Below are 12,304 nucleotides of genomic sequence, written 5' to 3' on the forward strand. Positions count from 1 at the left end.
CAGATACAGCAGATTCACCGTGACATATTGATCGATTGCCCTAAGCGAATTTCAAAAAATCGTCTCCTCAAAAAGTTGGGGACAAAGTGTTAGTAACATGGCACAATAATTTGATTAAGACTTTCAGTATATACCCAAACTGGTAATCAAATTTGTTTTTCAGTATTTTTACCCACCAGAGAATTGAATCAAGGTATCTAAATTAAAAGAGTTCTTAAAAAAAATCAAAAAAATCTGTTACACCACAGAAACTTGAGGTTTTATAGCACAGTACTTAATAATATTTCTTACCTACTAAGAGCCGTGCGAAGTTCTTCCTTACGTCTTATTTTCGCTAAATACAATTATTTCAAGAAAACCATTAAAAGTAGGAATTTTAGATCCGCTCCCGTTGGGAGTATCGATGCCATTAATTTGGCAAGGGACTTCTATCGGTAAGTGTAATTGAATCGACGTTAAAACCCTTAAGGATTCATGTTAATTGAGATATAATTTCACTCTGCATATTTTCTGGTGATCTGATCAAATTTCCGATATAAGGCGATTATCACACTGCGCCGCGCTCAGCCGCGGTCCGCGTGATTTCATATAAAAAATCCCGCACGCAGACGCGTTGTCAGTGTGTTGTGCCGCGCGTGTTTTCTATACAAACTGAGGACTTGCATACAATGATTAAATCTGTCGTCCCGTGTACCGCGGCGGAGCGCGGCGCAGTGTGATAATCGCCTAAGTAAGGGACTACCTCATAAAAAGGTAGCAGGAAGGCGCTGGATGCAGGCCGCTACCAACCGGCCATTGTGGAAATCATTGGAGGAGGCCTATGTTCAGCAGTGGACGTCCTATGGCTTAAAATAATGATGATGATGAGATCAAATTTTAAAAGTGTAGGCTACAAGTTTCTTGTTATTTTTTAAAATTGGTAATTCCATGGGCAAACTCATCAATTCATTAATTTTAATTACAAATTAAAAGTATTCTAATGAAAAAGGACAGTTAAATAAGAAGATACTTATCTATGAATTTTTTTTTATAATACAGACAATAGTTCGACTCTAATAAAACCAGTGTGAGCCGCAAGTAAACATCCGCACAGTGGGCCGGAAATTTTTTACCCCATCCAAAATATAAATTAATTGGAAAAACGTTTCTTCCGTTGAAAACGGCCGGACTGAAAATATAAAATGGGACCGTTTCAAAAGCGATTTATTAATACAAATTTTATTTAAACCCTTTGAGGGTTTACTAATTAAATGAGGCTTAATTAACCAGAGCGTATTAACTGTTTTATTGGCGTAAACAGAGTTAGGATTCGTTTAATGGGATACATTATTTACGTATGCGGTCGCCCTTTGTTACACAGGCCATTGCAGCAAAATAACGGTATCTAATTACAAAATAACATAACGTTATCGTTATGAGATTAGACTTTGTTGTTTTAACGTGTAACGGTATTTGAAAGTTATGTTTGGGGAGGTTTATATATGAAAATATTTTGTTACTTTCAACATGTTTATACCTAACTCTCGAACTAAGTACAAAACAGTAATAAAGTAATTTGCAACAAAAATTTACCTACATACTCTACTTTGGCTTTTAACAGAATATTTTTTACCATTGGTAACTCAATATCACTATGAACTATGCTATCGAATATGAAAATTCCTATGCGTTAGAATTTTTCATTGTAGATTGAAATGCACGAAAGAACATTTGAAAAATATTTTTGAATAAATTCCATACAAAAAAGCAATTGCCTATCTAGGCTATGCACGGGCACGGCAATCATTGAGAACTATTAATATTTCTAGGCAATAAAATGGTTTTTTTTATGAACCCCAGTACACGATGATGCGACTTTCTGATTGACTTTCTTTGTTTCGAATATGTCCAACAAATCTCAATTACGTCTCAATCGACCATCTTTAAAAAGAGAAATATTTTACTTACGAACTCACATGCGTACTCAAAAACCTGCTAGATTTTTGTCTTTTTTGTTTTTTAAATTAAATGCCTCCAATGTTTCAAACATTTTGGTTCCCAACAATTCGTCAAGCAACATTGAAGTGTGGTGGGAGTAGTTTGTAAGCATTCCATTTGTATTGCAAATAGCAACGTATCGCGCTGTAGTTAGTGATTCACGACGTCGTGTATTAGTTGTGTATTAAACTTGGCTATAAGCTACTTGTGGGCCAAGTTACGGAGGAATACGTTTTTAAACGATTAAAAATAACGTTTGAAAAACACTTCAAGTTATTATTATTTAAATTAGTATATTTGGGCTGTTATTTGCTTTTGGATGGATATTTTTAATATCTTGTTAAAATGCAAAACATCTTACAAAACTGTTTTAATAAGTTTTTAAGTAAATAATAAATAATAATAAATAAATAAATATCCTTAGACATTTTACACCGCGCTTCTAGTCCCAAACTAAGCAAAGCTTGTACTATGGGTACTAGACAACGGATATAAACATACTTAAATACTTTTTTTTTGTAAATACATTTACTTATTATACATAGAAAACAGCCAGTCCAATACAAACAAATATCTTCATGCACACAAATGTTTGTACTGTGCGGGAATCGAACCCGCTACCTCCGGAATAGTAGTCCATTTCGAACCACTACACCAAACGGCCGACGAAGTATTCACAGCAAATACTTTTTTTTAGAAATTGGGCCTAAATCTTTTTCCAAAACTTGCCAATGTGTAATTTCAATGTAACACTAAGGCTGAGTTGCCCCATCCGACTTTAACTTTGACAAACGTGAAAAATCTGTCAAACTCCATACAAATAGGCGATTATCACACTGCACCGCGCTCCGCCGCGGTCCGTGTGGCGACATATAACGAGTCCCGCGCGCAAACGCGTTTTCAGTGTGTTGTGCCGCGCGTGTCTTCTATACAAAATGAGGTACTTGCATACAATGATTAAATCTGTCGTCCCGCGTACCGCGGCGGAGCGCTTTGCAGTGTGATAATCGCCATACTCCGGTAATTGTTATAGTTATAGTTACGGTAAAAAGTAAGCTGGTGCAACTCAGTCTAAGAAAATTCGCTTTGTGTAACGTCACCTTATATTATTATCAAGAAATCGCTCCCATTATTGTGGTTCACACCACAGTTCTATCAAGGAAGCAAAGCTGCTTGCTTACCCATTTGCCGTCGTCAAAAGGGATACAATAAAGCGTGATCTGTATCTAGTTTAAGGACTGTCAAACTGTGTGACGTCATAATGTAATTAATAATGTCAAAATCGCTCTTAACTCGTACTTCACACTACAGCAGCATCAAGGCAAAGCTGCATCTTAGTGCAGCTGTTTGCCTTTCAAACAACCGCATTCAATACACCGTGCATTGGTAAAAGTATCAACTACACGCTTTCTATTAAGGCGACTTACATGTTTAACATGTTTGCTAATACATATATCAGAGACGTGTTGCTTGCATAAATTCTTTTATAAATTACTTCTGTAAAAGGAGGAAGTTAATACGGTTTGTACCATGTTTATGTGTTCAGTATTTCGTTTCTTAGAAGGAAATAGGATTTTATAGGATCACTCCGGTGTTCACCTGTCAGTCTTTAAAACCCCTTACTTAGAAGATGGAAAATACTCTGGAGTATAAATAATGAAAAAGTTTTGGACATGGCCTTTTTCCGACAAGTTCGTAATAGAATAGTCTCTTCTCTATCTTAAATTGTCTGTTCATTGGACATGTTAGTATTTATTTTTAAATAAAAGATACTAAGGCTGAGTTGCGGACCACCTTATTTTAACCGTAACAATAACCGGTGATTTTTGTATTGAGTTGGACAAATTGTCGTTTGTCAAAGTTAAAGTAAGATTAAAACTCATTAAAACTCATTTATTTCTGTAAATAGGCTTAAAAAAAGCACTTTTACACGTCCCAGTATTAACCCTACCACTGCTTCAGGACAATAAATGGGCCAGTGCTGAGAAGAAGCAGCGCAAGAAACTCAGTCACTATTGTCAGCCTCTTTTTCAAAGGTTTACATGCTTTAAAATGTACAAAGTTATAAATATTTATGCGAGCTAGGCAGTAACGTATCCCAAACATTTTTATCTTTTAAATAATCATCGACTTTATAGTAGCCCTTTTTCATTAAGGTACTTTTAATATGTGCTTTGAATTTATGAATGGGTAGTTCTACAACAGTTTGTGGTAATTTATTAAAGAATTTAATACATTTTCCCATAAATGAATTACCAATCTTATGCAATCTGAAATTTGGAACGGCAAGTTTATTTTTGTTTCTTGTATTAAAGTTATGCAAATCGCTCTTTTTCGTGAATTGCTCTATATTTTTGCGGACATATAAAAGGTTTTCATAAATGAACTGTGAAGCTACTGTCAGTATGTTTATTTATGTTTATTGGTGATGGAGATGGTGCAACTCAGTCTAATTGTCCCGGTAACCCCTCGTGGTAGGCTAACATGCTTGTGTTACGAGTAGGTTAAGCCACATAGTAAGTATAGTGGCGCGGTGGGGCTCGAACCCGTGTTCCTCGGATGTGCCTACCATGAGTTTACGTTAGGTGTGCTCGCTAGCGACTGTGTAAAAAAATGACATTTAAATGTATGACATATTGTGCAGCGCCCCTAGCGGCTACTTTCAAGAAATAAAATCTTCATAGAATTTTTTGACGTATTCGCTAGCGAGCTCACCTAACGTAAACTCATGGTAGGCACACATCTGTTTGTAGTATTTTAAAGAGCTTTGGTTTTCTGAATAAATAAAAATAAAATAAATCTCGATTTGGACAGCGCCGACACCATAGGGCTATGGTCGCATCACAGGTTAACATTTAAAGTAGTACAAACTGTACGTTTCTTTCCAACAATCCGCTTGCTTGTAACTTTTACTCATCGGATTTATTAGATTAGCGATGATATTTATTTTATTACCTAACTCGCTTCAATTCTGCTAATGGAATGATAACATACCTTCAGTTCAGTTTTCATTTAAATCTAAATATCTCGAACAAAAAATATATTACACGTGTTTGTATGCGAATGGAGCACGTGTAATTTAAAACAAAAATACTTGTAAAGCTTTGTTGTTTTACTTTGAACTGAATATTTTAGTGGGTATATATAGGATAGCATTGAATTCGAAATACAGTTGCTAAGTCTGTAATTATTAGACATTTTTGAGTAAATTATTTACACTTTGCTGGCAAAGGTAATAATTTAAGGAACAGTAGTTATTTTCAAGAGGTCACGAAAAAGTACCAACTGTCATTTTAAATTGTAATTAAAGTAGTAGATATTTTTTGTTGTACTTTAATTAATAACACTAATAAGGTGTGGTTTTGTTTGATACTGCCATATTTTTATGAGGAAAATAATAATTTTCATTACTGCATGAATGAAGGTGCTGTAAATAATTAAACAAACTACCTTAGTCGAAATATGTGGCTTGGGCTTGGCCGTTTCGTTACTAAGAGAACTATCTATCAGAAAAGTAATGAATAGTGAATATTTTTTTCACCGTACGGCCTTGTACTAATGTTGACTAACGTGTGGAGTTTTTTTGTAAGGGCTTGTAGAGTCAGGGCGTGTAGTGGAAATATTGGCTCTACATAAGATCTGATATTTTTTTTAGAAAGCGAGTGGCAAGATTTTACATGAAATGATTTTGAATTGTAGAATTCATAGTTCGCAATAGAAATTAGAAATGCTTCAAAAAATCACGAGCTTTGCTCGTACCAACAGGTGCGGGCGTAATTATAGCAATGTAGCCTTTATTCTAGGTTACTATGGAAAGTTTTGTAGATACCTACCTAATTCTTTCACTTGTTTATTATTCCAATTATTCCGATAATTCCAGATACTACTTAACTTATCACGGTAAAACTTTTGCCCTCAGATCATAGAAGGGAATAGATGTGAAACGGGGGCGTGGCGCGTGTCTCCGCGATATGCCCAGAAACGAACATCACCCGCGACGCCAGGTTAGTCGCGATTCAGTCGTACTGAGGAAATGTTCTCCGATATTGTTGGATAATGCGTCGTAACGTGCAATAACATAAGTGAAACGAAGAACTACAGGAACAATGAAGTCATTTACCACATGTAAGTATTGCAAATCCATTGGTATTTTGCTTATAAATAAAAAAAACTAAACATTTTTACGAACGAATTCAGTGCCGTGACATTTACTGCGATATCGAAATTAGTGGTGATAAAAATTCAAACACGTTGTACATTGACGATTTAGTTAGCAACCACTTTATGTCAAGCGTAACTACTGCGCAATGTATTTTATTTCTTCCGATATCCACTGACGCGTGAAAATACACAGTACGGCCGCATGTGCCGGTCGTAACATAGTGCAGGGCTCGTGTTCTAATACGGTTTCCTATTATCGATAAATAGAAGTAAATTATTAATAATAATAATAATAATAATTCATTTATTTCAACACACAGTCATAGGTTTAAGGTTACAGTTAATAATTATAATAATAATAAAATATTTAAATTTCATTTCAATTCACATTAAATTAAATTCAAACAATTCAAACAAGTCAATTTTTGCATTTTGCTATTTGTTCGTTAGTCAGTACATTAATCATAGAGCAATGATTAATGTACTGACAGTCAAATCTTGCGGAGAGTGCGTTTAAGATGATGTTGGGGCTGCCCCGGACCCTGCGCACTAGGGATGCGCACCGTTTCCGTAGCATCGTATAGAAACAGTCGACGCGCCACTCAGCAAACATCCCCGAAGCGCTGCAGTTATTATTTTCTATTTTCTAATTTTGAATGAAAAAATCATGAGTTGCTTGCGATTTTTAAGTTTTTACAAAAACAATAACAATAGTAGAAGGGATTAGTAACTGTCAACTATGTAATTACTATAAGAGCTAGTTGAAAGCCTAATATAGGCATTATTTTTGATAAACATAGGCGGTACGAATTTCGCCATAATTAAAAAGTTAATGCGCGATAGTAGTTAATAATAATTACAGTGATCCTGTTATTATTATTAAAGTAAATAATAATTATATTACCAATATTGTAAATACTGGTAAAAATCGCAAGTACCTAAAAGTCATGGGTTTTAAGCCCATGACTTTTCATACAAACTTTGTCAGTCTATAACTTCTATACTCCATCGATAACGACATTGAGCTTTGGTTGGGGTAAATTAATATAAGGTAACTTCATTTAGTCCCAATAATTGATTCTGAGTTTTTCGTCCATACAAAATGGAACTGATTCCTTTATGCAAAAATCGTTAAAGAACATAATAATAACGTATAATTATTAATAAAAAGGTTTTCATACAAGCATTTTTTAAACCAATTTCGAGCCTTGCCCCCAGGATTTAAAGTATCGATATCTTATCGACTCCATTTTATCTTTCTTCTCTCTAATTGCTTTTTTCAAAGTGTGCGTCACGTCACGCGGCCTTTGATTGGCCATAAGGCACGCCTTCTGGCCAATCACAGCGCTTTTAAGCCGGTTGCACATGTTGTCGTAGACTCTCAGTCGCTTTGTTTTTACACAGTTGAATGTGTGTGTGGGAGCTGTGGTGGGGGAAATGTGGGGACACTGGTTCTCGTTGTAGTTACGCGCGACTTCATATCTATTCTCTTTCTATGATCTGAGCTTTTGCCTAATAAATTATTTAGGAGTTCTTCTTAAGCGAAATAACTTTTGTATTGTATTTATCAGAAGAGTAAAGAAGTATTTACTCATAAAGAAACTAATTAGGTGGATAAAAGCTTGTAGTTACTTTTGGTATTTTCTTTCAAACTTGGTTAATCAAAATTTAAATTAGCTACTACTATTTTAGTTAGCGCTGTTTGTACATTATCCCAATAAAAAAATATTAAATTTTTTGACGCACTCGCTAGCGAGCTCACCTACGCAGCTACGTAAACTCAGGGTAAGCACTATTATAGAAGATTAATTTAAATAATGTTAATAGGTATTGGTTGGCAGGTAATATCTGTGAATCTTCGAATCTTCTTTCTTCTACTAGATCTTATACCTACTCAGGTTAATTACAAACAATTCCTTCTTTTTCTTTTCTCTCTTTTTTTTATCCTTTCTAGTTAAAAACTGGAAAATCCTTGAAATATTAATCTTCATAATTCATCTTTACTAGGTCATTGTCCTTCTGTAAAACAAGTCGACTGTCCTAAACCTACAAAAACATCGCGTCTAGGTCAACGAACTAATAACTCTGCTTTTTTTTATTGTAACAAAGTAGATGTCAGAAAAATACTTACCAAGTACTTACATTATTCTTTATCCGAAACTCGCTTGTAAACTATTGTTGTTTTCAGCCAGTAGCAACAAGAAAAAAAACTAATAATATATAATGAAATTTTATTTCACAGTAACTAATTATTATTAATAGTTTATTTTATCATCATTACATCGAACTTATTTACACAATCTAAACTTTTATATCACGTGGGTAACAACACAATGAAGTGATCGCGCGGGCCTTTGGCCAGTACCGTTACTTCGAAACAAAATAGTGCTGCTAGCAACATCACAGTGGGGAATAACGGTTTTTCCGTTATAACGATTAACAATAATAACGTTACTATCGTTATTGGCGACGACGGAATCTGATTTCCGCCGGCGTGGAGTTCCGCGAGGCTCTCTGGAACAAAAAGCGCTTGTTAGTGATGAACGAATTGAAATTTTTAAATGGGATTACGTGCTCCGTTTTGTTTTTAATTTCGTAGCTTTAACGTGGAAATAAAACATCACAAAATTCGACAAAACTATATTTAGTTCTCAGGATTTAAAATAGTGTGCTTTTAAAATAATACTTGTTTAAAATTAATTACTATAATTTTGATTCACAGCGGTTAACAATGTTTAGCATGAAATCCCGCTGTTTTGTTTTCATCATGATTTATTATTATGATGTCCTGATTAAAACTGTCTGTTTGTGGTCTCTCTGTGTGTGTAAGTGGGTTCTATCTCATTAATGTTTAGTTGTTAGGTTCATTTCTTGTGTTTAAAGCTTTTTAAGAACACATATCAATTTGAAGTTGTTCGATCTTTTTATTTCTCCTATTGTTTTTGAAAAATAATAGAACTCCAAGAATACAAGACAAACCTAAATAGGAATTCAAGAAGAAATGAAAACTTATACATAATTTTAGGCACTGTTCCAAAAAGTATCTTAAGGCAGTAGTTAAAAAAGTTGGCAAGCATTCTTCGTGATAATGATATTTGTGACTTTAGCGTTTCCTTCTAGAAAGAATTACGATGAATTCTTTTTAGATATTCAATTGGACGAAAGCAAGTTAGATAGCGAAAAGTTTATTGTCCGTTAACTGATAAAAGACCAGAATGGAGCGCCATTTCTAAATGTAGGTTCAACAATAACGTAGTGGGTGGAAGCAATTGTGAAAATTATTTTAGGAAAAATACTTCCATTTCAATTGAATGGCGAAACGTTTGCTGATAAACAAAATAACAGACTTCACAAATTGATAAAAAAATATAATAGCTCTATATCCTCCTGAGACCCAGACCCCTAAAAATTGTCGGATTGTCTTGAATTTTGGAAGGCAGGCTAAGTTTCATATGTACGTACAACTAACAAAAAATGCGAAAAAAAATCTAGCCCCCCTACATACGCCAAAATGGGGGGTGTCACCAGTGACACTACGGGTTTCAAAGACATTAAAACGGGCTTGAATTAATTAATATTTTAATTACTTCAGGTATGGTAAAATAGGAGTTTTTAGTTTCAAATTGATCTGCAATTGTTTAGAATCATAAGATTTACTTTTTAACAGCTTTTATTGAACTTGTTATTACAAACTTTAATTTAACTTGCAATAAATGTGTGAATGTATGTTTGAGTAAAATCTTAGAAGCTGAATTAGAGCTACTTCCTGCCAACCGATTGAGCTGAAATTTTGCATAGACATGTAACTCAGATGAAACTTCAATATAATGAGGTCATGGAGCTGATCTGATGATGGAGACGGAAGGTAGCCATAGAAACTCTGTGACTAAACCATGTAACTCTGTCGAGTTTTGACTCATTTGATTGGTATTGACAAGTACTCTGGTCTTGGATGATATCCAGGGTCTAATCTGAGGATGGAGCATCAATTTATTCATCATCTGTCTCATCAAAGTTGCATAACATTGACTTGACGTTACCATCAGACAATCCTAAAAAGGACAATATTTCAAGTCACAAGTGCCCAAAGTGTCACCAGTGACACTCGAATTAATTGACGAAAATACTTAATACAATAGAAACATTTTAATAGTTTTATCGCACAATCTGAGAGATATATTATCGTAGCACACAGAAAATACAAAAGAATACCAAAAAACTTGTTTTAAATAATATTTTCTTTTCTTGGAATGTGTCATGTCGGAGGTCGCGCGAATTCAAAATTTCAGTAAATGTTTGCAAAATCAAAACCCCTTTCGTGAGAGGCATAGTAATTTTTTGGATATGTGACATATTCCAACGTTTCACACACTTTTATTAATTTTCATAAATACCATTAAATGGCGCTGTAAAAAAAAAATATACTCAAGTGTCATGAGTGACACCGGGGGTCTCAGGAGGATATACTCTTCATACGAAAAGGCAAATTCATGGGTAAAATACCCATGGGAGAAAATATGCTGTACAGTTTTGTATAAATGGTTATAATAATTGAACTGTATAGTTCAATTATTATAACCATTTTTACGTGACAGTCGCACGGACCACGGCGCATAAAGTTTGCAACAAAAAAAGTGTGCTATATTAATTAAATTAATGGAAAGAACGGAGAAGAGAACATTAAAAATATATAATAATTTTACTCTGCACCAGGTGTTAGGGACAGGCAGGGAAAACTTTGCAAGTGAACTCTGATCACTTACTGAACTTATCATGTCTTTTTTCGGAAATGAAAAGCAAACTTTTTTTATTAATTTCTTTTTTAACGTTTCGATAAACGTAGGTACAGTCAATAGCTCATTATAGAGTATAAATTTTTATTACAAAATAACTTTTAAAATAGTAAGACACGGGTCAAAACGTGGCGTTTCGGCTGCTATGCTGCAGCCGTGGTCACAAGCAGATGTCAAGTCGTGAGTACATAATGTAACTCATTATAAAACGTCACGTTAAGACCCGTGTATTACTATTTTCGTTCAAATAAAACGCGAAAGTTTAAAATCTTATAAAATAACTTTTATTACTACAAAACATTTGTTACGTAAAAAGCACAGCGAAGTGATTCCAATCGAAAAAATATAATAGCATAGAATATATGTTTATATACCGGGTGTCCGTCTGCTCGTTTGCCTCCTTTCCCAACGGTACCTACTTCATTCTTTATTCTTAACCGTTTAATATTTTGCCAGTCACTACCTTACACCCTGTCTACTAAAGTTGTTTTGTTGTTTCGTAAAATTACAAATTTAACTAATTATCTTGTTTTCGACGTCCAATCAAGCGATGTTGTTATTAATCACAACCAGCGTTATTCATTACCAGATAACTAAGAACTAAGAATTAAACTAAGAACTAAGAATAATCAAGTCCAGACACAAAGTTCCAGAACTTCTGGATTTCAGATCATCCTCGATTACGGATTAAGAACTAAAATAACCGAAATTGCTTCAATATTTAACGAAAGTAATCCATTACGTTAGAGTTCAAAGTTGAAACTCTGTTAATGAGTTGTTAATTGAAATCTTGTACTAAAGCTGTTTAAGTTATTATACCGATAATATGTTAATCCAAATACCTTTAATATTGGTTTACGTTTTAATAAAATTGTGGGTAAAAATTTTACTTTTATTATTTTCATGGATTCAGAAAGTTACAAAATCACTGAATAAATGAATTCTTGGAAGCATAGAGATAAAAGGTGTTGTCGCGTACTCAAGCGAGATATTTGGATATTTTCAGCTGTGATTTTTTTGTGGTAACTACTTAATATCTCAGATATTTAAGTTTGTACCTTTATTTTTTTGGAAATAGGTATACACACACATAATTACATAAACACCCAAACAAATACATTCTTGATATGGACCATTGAAGTAATATTACTACGTATAGAACAGACATCGCGAACAAAATATGTGCAGTGCGGGGTGCGGGGCGGGAATTTGACGGACAGCTGTCAGTCAAATCCATGACTATCAAGTTTCATAATTTATGGCGATAAAATCTGCACCAGAAAATGTCGTACTTCATTGCTAGGATTGCGCGAATAGTGACGTTCCTGCGGTCGCCTCATCATAGACATTTTGAATCGATTTTGACAATAAAC

At 34.3% G+C, this 12,304-nt stretch overlaps 1 protein-coding gene across 1 annotated transcript in view; it reads right to left on the reverse strand.

Moving 5' to 3' along the window:
* Positions 1-8,395: 8,395 nt before the first annotated feature.
* LOC135079242 (uncharacterized) overlaps positions 8,396-12,304 on the reverse strand; it is a 179,112-nt gene continuing 175,203 nt past the window's right edge. The window contains exon 7 of the mRNA XM_063973836.1: positions 8,396-8,652. Coding sequence (XP_063829906.1) covers positions 8,453-8,652 — 200 coding nt within the window. The 3' untranslated portion in view covers positions 8,396-8,452. The remainder of the gene's footprint in view (positions 8,653-12,304) is intronic.

Source organism: Ostrinia nubilalis, chromosome 16, assembly GCF_963855985.1.
Source record: "Ostrinia nubilalis chromosome 16, ilOstNubi1.1, whole genome shotgun sequence".
NCBI lineage: Eukaryota > Metazoa > Arthropoda > Insecta > Lepidoptera > Crambidae > Ostrinia > Ostrinia nubilalis.